The sequence below is a fragment of the Hemitrygon akajei genome, chromosome 31, assembly GCF_048418815.1.
Source record: "Hemitrygon akajei chromosome 31, sHemAka1.3, whole genome shotgun sequence".
NCBI lineage: Eukaryota > Metazoa > Chordata > Chondrichthyes > Myliobatiformes > Dasyatidae > Hemitrygon > Hemitrygon akajei.
Window position 1 is genome coordinate 10,817,128 of NC_133154.1, and position 10,657 is coordinate 10,827,784.

At 51.1% G+C, this 10,657-nt stretch overlaps 1 protein-coding gene across 1 annotated transcript; it reads left to right on the forward strand.

The window, feature by feature from the left end:
• The first annotated feature begins 254 nt into the window (after window positions 1-254).
• LOC140719289 (chromobox protein homolog 6-like) lies at window positions 255-9,741 on the forward strand. The gene is given in 7 exon segments (XM_073033813.1): window positions 255-359; window positions 469-512; window positions 595-660; window positions 810-876; window positions 7,383-7,901; window positions 7,903-8,101; window positions 8,104-9,741. Coding segments are annotated over 7 exon segments (1,116 nt in total). The 5' UTR covers window positions 255-290; the 3' UTR covers window positions 8,256-9,741.
• The last annotated feature ends 916 nt before the right edge of the window (window positions 9,742-10,657 follow it).

Sequence of the window (10,657 nt, forward strand, 5' to 3'; positions counted from 1 at the left end):
TTTCATCCTGCGGGGTGGATTTCGATCCTGATGCAGCCGAGACCATTCCGATCGCCGCCGGTGACCCTCCGGTCAAGGCCGGGGGGAGGGGGGGTGGATTTCAGCCCCCTCCCCGCCCGCGTTCCCGCACACCGACCCCCGCTCGCCGCCGCCTTCCGAGGCCACGGCGGCCGCCGGAGGCGGAGGCTGGGTCCCTGGCAACCGCCGCCGGGGGAAGGGCCGGGTCCCTGGCAACGGTGCGGTCACGTGCGAGGACCTCGGCGGCTGCGCGCGCCAGGGCTGGAGCTAAGATGGAGCTTTCGGCGGTGGGCGAGCGAGTGTTCGCGGCGGAATCGATCATCAAGCGGCGGGTGCGGAAGGTAGGAGGCGGCGCTGGCGGGAGGGACGCGCCGCCGCCAATGCAGAAAATCACCGCACTTGCACGGAGCCTCCGCCCCGAGTAATCTTTCTCTTTTGCATTCCTGACAGGGCCGCATTGAGTATCTGGTGAAATGGAAAGGATGGGCTATCAAGTAAGTGTCGGTCCAAAATAAAAAGGCACAATCGCATATACATATGCATTTTTGCATATGCTCAACTGCTTTCTCTTTTTAGGTACAGTACTTGGGAGCCAGAGGAGAATATCTTGGATGCCCGTTTAATCGCGGCGTTCGAGCAAAGGTACACAGAGAAGCGGAAGACTCTGCTTCTTTCCCGAATCGGGTCCATTTTGGATTTATTTATATTTATATATTTAAAAAATATATGTTCCTGCTGCCCTACATACTGCAAAACGAGCGTTTGTTCTTTTGTTTTTGCATGTCTTGCAGAGAGAGGGAGCGGGAGTTGTACGGACCGAAGAAACGAGGCCCCAAGCCCAAAACCTTCTTGTTAAAAGTGAGTCTAAAACATATTTTAAAAATTGCAACAAAAAGCAAAACATATTAGGACAAAGTGGCACAGGAACGCGCCGCTTTAATAATCAAGTAATACACCTTGCAAGGTTTTTTTTTATAAAAGCAATGACTCGTTCGTACTGACGAAAATCTGTAATGAATGACTTCTGGCAACAGCTTTGCATTTAGTAGTGAGTAAATCGGAGCCTTGTCATTTTGCAGCATTCCTGGCTGTGAGTACAGAAATTATGCGCTCTTGCCACCCAGCCTCGTTTATTGCTTTTGCAATTCCCTTTCAGTCTGCCGAGAGCTGGGAAATTGGTGGGGAAGGGGGCAGTCCTGGTGTAGGCTCGGCTTGGGAGGTTGGACTTTGAGCACACTGGTCTACCAGGCTTAGCAACGTGGGACTGACAATGCAGCGCCCCTTGAGATATTAAACTGATGACCCGAACTGGTGGATGTGAAAGAGGGCAGTGAGCCAAGTGCCAGTATTTGCCCTGCAACCAGGGTAGCTCTCTTGGCAGGCCATTACACTGTCAACCTCCCCCGGTCCTAGCTTCGAGACCCCGTTCAGCCGCTATCCAGCATTCAGTTTCCTCTCAGAAATACTGCTGGAAGATTTTTGGAGTGGCACGGTAGTGTAACGCTATCGTGGCCCCAGCGACCCTGGGTTCAATTCCCGCCACTGCCTGTATGGAGTTTGTACGTTCTTCCACGTGATCGCGTGGGTTTCCTCCCACAGTCCAGAGGATTGAGGGTTAGTAGGTTGATTGGTCACATGGGTGTAACTGGCCAGTGCGGCAGGAAGGGCCTGTCACATCTAAGTGACTAAAGTTGCGACCAGCAAGGTCCTGTCGGCCCTTTATCGCGTGCAAGCTCGCCTGTTGGCTGCATACCACGAAAAGTGTTTGTGTGTGTCTGTGAAGGGTTAATAGAGTGTCTGAGGCTTGGGAGGAGTATTAACAGAGCTGGATCAGAGGCCAGTGCGACTCCGTGAGGGAAAATGGAAAGTTTCAGTAAGGCGAAAGGCGCTAGATGCTTGGGTGACCTCAGGTGTTGACCGTTTGGCGGGCGACTGCTCGGTGCGCTGGCACTTTGCGTGACTGGCTCGCTACTCGAGGCATTCTGACTTAATAGAAAGCTTCCCAGAGTCCTGACTGCCTTCGGTGCTGGACGAGAGCCACAGTGTCGGGAAGCTGCTGGTCAGAGTCATACAGCACAGAACTGGGCCCTTTGGCCCATCTTGTCCATTCCGACCAAGTTGTCTACCTGACTCCATTTGGCTCATGTTGCCCTAAACCTTGCCAACCTAGTCAATCAACTAATTTCGAGATACAGCGCGGTGTGGGCATGAGCGGCCCTTCAAGCCCGCTGCCGAACAACCCCCATTTAACCCAGACCTAATCACGGGGTAATTTATAGTGACCAGTTAAGCTACCCGGTACATCTCTGGACAGTGGGAGGAAACCGGAGCACCCGGGAGGAAAACCCACACATTCCACGGGGAGAACGTACAGAGGCTCCTTACAGAGGACGCTGGAATTGAACTCTGGAACGTCCCGAGCTGTTGTAGCATTGCGCTAGCCCAATACTTGCCTAAACGTCTTCGGTGTGCTAATCAATCCCACCATCGCCACTTCCTTGGACAGCTTGCTCCTCTGAAGTCCCTGGAATTCAGAAGAATGAAGCCTATCGAATGTTGAAAGGCCTCGATAGAGTGGATGTGGAGTGAACGTTTCCTATGGTGGGGAGGGGGTCTGAAGACCAGAGGACACAGCCTCATAATTGGGGGGGGGGGGTGTTCTTTTTGGAATGGAAATGAGGCATTTATTTCTTCAGCCAGAGAGTGGTGAATCTGTGGAGTTCGTTGTTGTGGAGACCAAGCCTATGTGTACTTAAGGCAGAGGTCGATAGATTCTGGATTAGTCAGGGTGTGAAGGAATACGGGGAGAGGGTAGGAGATTGGGGCCGAGGGGAAAAATGGATCAGCCTCGATGAAATGGCAGAGCAGACTCGATGGGCTGAATGGCCTGGTTCTGCTCCTATACCTTGTGGTACTCGCTACCCACTGGGGGATAACTCGGGCCTTCTCTATTCTTGAACAACCCCTACCTCAGCTTCTCGTTAATCTTCACCTACCCTCGTTCAGTAAAAGAGTGTTTCACAAGGCGAAGGCTGCAATTGTGGCTGTGCAAATGTTTATTCTAGCTGCCTGGGGGCGTTGGTGCTTTTATAGGGGACGGTACTTGACTTTTTTTTTGAGTGGTGGGGTGGGAGGGGATTTACTGATAATGGAGGCCTGTGATAAAGAGATTTTACCACTCGCTCTCTCACTGACTTGTTTACTCCGCGCTGACGTCGTTTCCCAGTTAGGAAGAAATTGCAAGATAAATCATGGTTAGAAGCAATGCATACAAGATGTTGGAGGAGCTCAGCAGGTCAGGCGGTCTTTACAACGGGGAATAAATGGTCAGTGTTTTGGGCAGAGACTCTTCATCAGGACTGGAAGGGAAAGGGAAGACGCTAGCTTACCCTATCTGCTACTTGCTGGTACTCCTTCCCCATTTCCCTCCCCCCACGGTCTGGCTTCTGCTCCCTTCCCTTCCAGTCCTGATGAAGGGTCTCGGCTCGAAACGTCGACTGTTTATTCCTCTCCATAGAGGCTGCCTGGCCTTACCCCATAGAGGTTCCCCCAGCATTTCAGAATCAGGTTTATTATCACTGGCATATATCGTGGAATTTGTTGTTACGCAGCTGCAGTACGTAATAAAACTGTAAATTATAATGTTAAATTCATAGTGCAAAGTGAGGGCAAAATAGTGAGGAGGTGTGTTCATGGGCTCAATGTCCATTCAGAAATCGTATGGCAGCGGGAAAGAGGCTGTTCATGAAACACTTGAGTGTGTGTCTTCAGGCTCCTGTACTTCATCCCGATGGTAGCAGTGGGAAGAGAGCGTGACCTGGGTGATGGGGTTCCTCAATGGTGGGGGCTGTCTTTTTGAGCCACGCACAATCTTGTGTGTATTGCTCAAGATTTCCAGCATTTGCAGAACCTCTTGCGTTCATGGTTAGAAATCGTACCAAGAAATTGAGATTTTATAAGAACAAACACTCTGTTATTGGATTGGGATGTTGTATTTTAGATATTATTGCCCCCCTCCCCCCGATTTGGGCATCCTGTTGGGAAAATCATGATGATAACATTAGTAGGGCTGGTGTCATGTACTGGGTAGATTGGACAAGGAGATTCCTGAGGATATTTGAGCCAGTACTTCCTCCATTTAAATGGTCACTGCTATTGAGATTGTTACACCTTTTTACTCGCACGTTAAATCAAGTTAAATTTCTGAGTATTTATTGATTTATACAGCATGTGGATGTAAGAAAAATAGAAGTCTTTGTGAGAGAGAGGGGTTAGATTGATCTTGGAGTAGCATAATATTGTAGGCGGAAGGGCCTATATTGTGCTGTACTGTTCTAGAAACAGGCCCTTCCATGCCAATTAAGGTGCCTATTTGAGCCTTTCCCAGTTGCCTGTGTTTAGACTGAAGAAGAAGAAAGCCCTTAACTCCGAGTGGAGTCATCGGGACGCCGTCATAATGGTGTTTTTTTTTAGCAAGCTTTCTTGTTTTTACGAGGCCGGGTTGCTAGCTCGATGCTCAACCCAGCACAGATGGAAAGCGTGCCGGGGAGCCGGCCGGATTCGAACTTGGGAGCCTTTGCTCCGAAGTCTGGCACTGATGCCATTACGCCACCAGCCAGCCAAGTGTTTAGACCACACTCCTTCCTCCAAACCTTTTCTATCCATATTGCATTGTAGACGCAGGGCCCCGACCCAAAATGCTGACATTTCCTTTTCCCCTGTTTGACCTGCTGAGTTCAGCTGATAGTTTATTGCCCCAGTCCAAAGTCTTGTACGCAAGATTCCGCAGATTCTGGAAAACCAGAGCGACACGCCCGGAATGCTGGAGGAACCCAGTGTCTACGGAGAGGAATAAGCAGTCAATGCTTTGGGCCGAGGTCCTTCATCAGGCCTTGTGCTCAAATCTATTACTTCATTCCATACACCCTCCAGCCCCTCCCAGGAAAAATTTGCTTCTCAGGGGCACTTTAAATCCCCCCCAACTCCCTTAGATCAGTGTCTTCTAGCTTTCAATTTGTCTGCCTTATCCACGTATCTCACAATTCCTGTAAATATTCCTCCAGGGAAAACAGTCCAGCCTCTCCTTATAACTTAACCCCTGCTGGGGTTGGAATTGTCTCCAAAGCTCTGCCCTAGGCCTTGGATGTCGGAACAGAACTGGCATGTCTTTAAGTGGCAGCCTGGCTTGGGAGGGGTGAGCCTTCTTGAGAACGTCTGCCCAAACTAATCTTCCAAAACATTCTCTAGTGTGCCATGGTAGTTTTGACTGGTGATCATCATTGATTAGTAAATTAGTAGTAGTAATAATTATGCTTCAAACGGCAAAGCCTCAAAAGAGGCATTGGGCGACCCCCATCGCCCAAGTCATGCCCCCTTCTCATCAGGGAAGATGTACAGGAGCCTGAAGACACACACTCAACGATTCAGGAACAGCTTCTTGGCCTCTGCCATCAGATTCCTGAATGGACATTGAACCCATGAACACTTCCTCAAGATTTGATTTTCTTTTTTTCCTCTTGTTTTGCATTAATTTAATTGAAATTTTATATATATTACTGTAATTTAAAGATAAATATGTATTGTAATGTACTGCTGCTGCAAGACAACGAATTTCACAACATATCTCAGTGATAACAAATCTGATTCCGGGCTTTTCTTAAGGAAAAAGGGATGCTTATTTTAGTGTCTTTGTTATTCCCAGAAAAGTATAAGAGTATTACAAAGGCAAATTGGAATAAATGAGGCATTTTAGAAAATCTGTTCAAAAATTATTAATATTGATCTTTTAAAAAGAGAATTGATAAAGTAATGTTATATCTATGGGGCAGCAGGGTAGAGTAATGGTTAGCACGACAGTTTACAGTATCAGCGACCTAGGTTCAATTCTGTAAGGAATTTGTACGTTCTCCCCATGACCGCGTGGGTTTCCTCCGAGTGCTCCAGTTTCCTCCCACAGTCCAAAGATGTACCGGTGGGTAGGTAATTCGGTCATTGTGAATTTCCCTGTGATTAGGCTGGGATCATGGTGCAGCTTAAAGGGCTGGAGGCGGGCGGGGGGGGGGGGGGGCGCGGCCTGCTTCAATAAAAATTTTTTAAAAAGTATTACACACAAAATGTTAGAGCAAATCAGCAGCTCCCACAGATGTTCCTCTAGCATTTTGTGTGTGGTATTTAAGTAGTGTTGTTATTGTGTGACCCGGCTGGTGGCGTAGTGGTATCAGCGTCGGACTTTGGGACGGAAGGTCCTGAGTTCGAATCCAGTCGGCTCCCCTGCACGTTTTCCATCCGTGCTGGGTTACGGGCTGGTGATCTCTTTGGAAGCTCACCCAGCAGAAGGCAATGGCAAGGCCACTGTTGTAACTTGCCTCGTACACGGTTCCCCACTACGTCAGAGAGGCGTGGAGGGAAATCATCTGCTAACTGTTGAAACTCCGGATGCGACATACCTTTTTGTTATTCTATAAGAAATGTGAATGTCAAATTATAAACTAAGGTGCATATTCATGTGCATATTTGGTGACGAGGTGGAGATAAGTCTCTACCAAAGGAGGTGCAAGACACTCCTCTCCGCTAGCCTGTAGGTCACCCTCGGACAAGGTGTAGCCCCCACTTAGCCCCCCCCGATCAGGGTCACATGAAGCCACGGGAGCAGCTCGTGCCTATCACAAGTCCTGGTTATGCGACCACTGACACCAGGCAGACAATCTCTGAAGAGTATTGGTAATGTCTGGGGTCATCTGGTCAAGGCCATGATTGTTAACATGCCTCACCATCATCATGTTGCACTGTGTTTTATGTTCATAAAAGATCAAGGAAAGAAAAAGAAATGCGCACTACTCTGAGATTCTCATTGCTGCACTAATAATGACAAATATTTTATATTGTATAAGGTTGTTTTGAGAGCTATACACATACCATTAATTTTATCGTTCATAGTTCAAGCTTTATCAACTTTTTGTCGCGTTTAATTGGTGCTTAATTTTGCGGTAAAGATAATCATTATGTACCTTTCTACTCATGGGTGGGGTTTAATGAATTGAGGGACAGCACTGCATGCCGCATGCCAACAAATATTTTCTGCCTTCTTTCCTTGGCACACGTGCTATTGGTTTGCCTCCCCCCCCCTCCGACCCTAAAGACTCTTCTAGAGCTTGCATATCGCCTAGGCACACTACTTACCAGCTCTCTCCTGTCACAGATGGCCCTGAGCTCTGGCCCACATGTGCCGTATGTTTGCCAAGAAGTCATCCCCGCCCGAGAGGAAATGAATGGTGGAGACGTGTATTTACACCTTGTTGGTGGGGCAGGGATTTGGGAAGTGGGCCTGGGCTGTCTATAACCGCTGTCCCTCGTCTCCCTACCAGGCCCGCGCACAAGCTGAAGCTCTGAGGATCGGGGAGATGCACTTCTCGGTGAAGCCAGGCCCTGGCAGCGCAGCCTACAAGTTGAAGAAGAACATCCGCCGTTGCTACCGGCCGCCGTCCAAGCGGGGCCTGGGCCGGGCCGAGACCCAGCCGGCGGGCCTGAGCGGGCAGACGCGGCCCCCGCTCCCGCTGCCAGAGAGCGTGCGGATCGTCAACCGCAAGGTGGACCCTCGTCGGCGGAAGCGGGGGCGTATCATCCTCAACCTGAAGGTCATTGACAAAGGCACCAAGGCCCTGGGCAAGGCCAAGGTCCCCTCGCGCAATCGGGTCATCGGCAAGAGCAAGAAGTTCAGCGAGAGCGTCCTCCGCACGCAGATCCGCCACCTCAAGTTCAACAGCTTCTCCGTCTACGACAAGTCCTTCCACGCGCCCGCCCCCGGCCGCGGCAGGGTGGCCGAAGGGGACCCCGGCACCTCCCGCGCCGAGCCGCCCTCGCCCCCGGCCTCTGCTCCCCGTTACCCCTGGCGACCCTGGCCCCCGGCCGGGCTTGGAGTGGCCGGGCCCCGGGGGGGAGAGGGGCGGCGGTGGGGCCAAGGCCCCCGCTGAGACCCCCAGTCCAGCTGTGCCTGACTGGCGGGAGGCCGAGGCGCTGGACCTCTCCCTGCCCCCAGAGTCGGCCGCCGCTGCCCGTCGGCCCCCACCCCCCGCCGCCGACACCCCCCCGCTGAGCCCGAGGTGTCGGGCTGGAGGCCCCAGATGTCGCCCTGCTCCAACGTGGTGGTGACGGACGTCACCACCAACCTGCTCACCGTCACCATCAAAGAGTTCTGCAGCGCCGACAACTTCGTCAAGGCCCCTGCTGTAAATAAGTAAACCTCCCCCCACCCGTCCTCACCCCGTCACTCCCCCTCCCGGAAATCCTCATCACACTGTCCTCCCAAAGGGCCCAGCACTCCTGCCTCACACAATCCTTCCCTGCATCTGGGTGAGAGGTTGCCTCCCATTGAAACGTTGTCCAGTATCATTCCTTGATGTTTTCTTTCCCCTTCTCTCTATCTCTGCGTCTGCCTCTCTGTGCCCCTCCTCATTCTATCCCACTTCCTCTCTCCCTCATGGCCTTTCTTTGCCTCTGCGTCTCATTTGCTGTTTGTTGGTCAACGTGGTTCTCTGCCTGTTTCTGTCTGTCTCTATCTCTCTCCCTCCATCTTTGTGTGTGTGTGTGTGTGTGTGTGTGTGTCCCTTCCTCTTGTTCTCTCTCCCTTTTCTCTGCCCCTCTGCCTATCTCTTCCCTCCTCCCCCATGTTTCCCAATCTATCCCATATTCCGCTCCGTCTTTCTCTGTCACAACCTTGTGCTTCTCTTTCTCTGCCTCTGTGTGTGTGTGTGTGTGTGTGTGTGTGTGTCCCTCTCGTTATTTATTCGCCTTTGCTCTAGCTATTTCTCTCCCCATCTCTCTTTCTCTGTTTATCTCTCTCTGCCTTTGCCTCTCTCCTGTCCTTGTGCATTTTTCTCTCACCCACTTTCTCTGCCCCTCCATCTATCTGTACCCTCCCCCATGTTTCCCACTTTATTGCGTATCCCACTCCCTGTCTCACAACTTCATCCTCGGACCCCTCCACCTTTCACATCTTCCATCCCACCTGTCTTTTCCTTCCCTCACCGCTCCCCCTACGCTCAAGGCCCATTTTTTTTTGTGGGTCTTGTGACCTCCCCAGTTGCCCCATCTCCCATTCCCTCCCCTCCTCGTCTCTTGCTCGACCGCCTTCACTGCCCCTGTCTCCGAGTTCACCGGCCAGCGGCAGCGCCGGAACTGGACCCTCTCCCCTCCCTTGTTGTTCCCTCCGAGCTCTCGCCCGCATTATAGGTACTGGCTTCTCTTTCCGCACCTTGTAGTGTTAGAGCTCTGGACTCTGCAGGAACTGGGAAGCAGTGATGGGAATTCCTGGGAATGCTGAGCTACCATTTCAGCCCTGCCTGTTTTGACAACTTTGTGAGGCCTCTTTAATTTTTGCCACCGTTTTTGTTAGTAATATAAAGCGTACAACAGCCACTTTAAAAGGTGGAACGAATCTACCTTCTATCTCTGAGCACCAGCACCACAGGCTGGCTAAATATCTTTCCAAAGCCTTTTTTAAAAAAAATGGCATGTAATTTTTTTTTTTCTCTTAACTTTGCAAATAATTTTATTATAAGGAAAAGCAAAAAGCACTAGTTAGAACTCTTAGCACGGGGAGGGGTGTGATGGGCTTGGAAAGCGATCGGTGTGGAGTTGTGGATTGGGAAGGGGTTTTGGTGAGAGAGAGGGAGGGAGGGAGAGAAGGAGAGGGTGCACGTTGTTCCTGCGGGCTGGTTGGCAGAGTGGCGGACGTTGTTCCTGCGGCTGGTTGGCAGAGTGGCGGTCAGAATCATTGTCCGCTCTCCCCTCCCAGCCTACTTGACCGATGTGTATTAGCTGTTGTCACCACGGCTCCTTTGTGGGAGATTGTGTGCCGTGGATCTCTGAGGGAGCCTTTTAAGCCTTCCCGCGGTGTCCCTGGAATTCCAAAGCCTGGTGGTGTGAAACTGCGCAATGCCTTCAGGCATTTTGATCCCCGGTCCGTTCGGAAGTGTTTGGGGGGGGGTGGTGGGGGTGGGTTGTGGTGAGGGGAGGGAAGTTGTCCCAAGGTTCCTGTAGGCCCTGTTGTCTCAAGACCCTGTTGTCTCAAGATCACCTGGCTCGCAGGATCTCCGGGCAGCCACTGCTTTTATGGGGCATCGTGGTTACTGTGGTCAGGTGATCGGGGCTTGTGTTGCGGGAGTCGGGCCTACTCTGACAGGGCGCGAGGCTGCCCGCCGGCTGCTGCTTAAATTCCGGATGCATGTTAAAGGCAGAAGCAAAATGGAGGTAGGCAGTGGGGGTTCAAGTGGTGGTGATGGGGGGGGGGTTGGGGGCTGTGCTTGGATTCTGTTTGATGTTACAAAATAACGTCATAAAAGGTACTTGTGGCCCTTGGGGCCTGTTCTAGTCCAGCAAACCCATTAGGATCACCTGCCACTTTTCCCAGAACTTCCAAATCTCCTTTTGGCACAGATCTTCTTAATTTGGTGAATTCCAGACCATAATGACCTAAATGTCCATTTAAAAACAAAATCCCCACTGTTCCCCTTTTGTGTTCCCCCCAGTCTCGTATGCAAATACCAGTTAGGAATACTCTGTCGCTACTTACTCCAAAGGTCTTGAACGCTCCGATCAAATCTCCCACCCAAGAACTTCAATTCCCGCCTCGCCAGTCTGA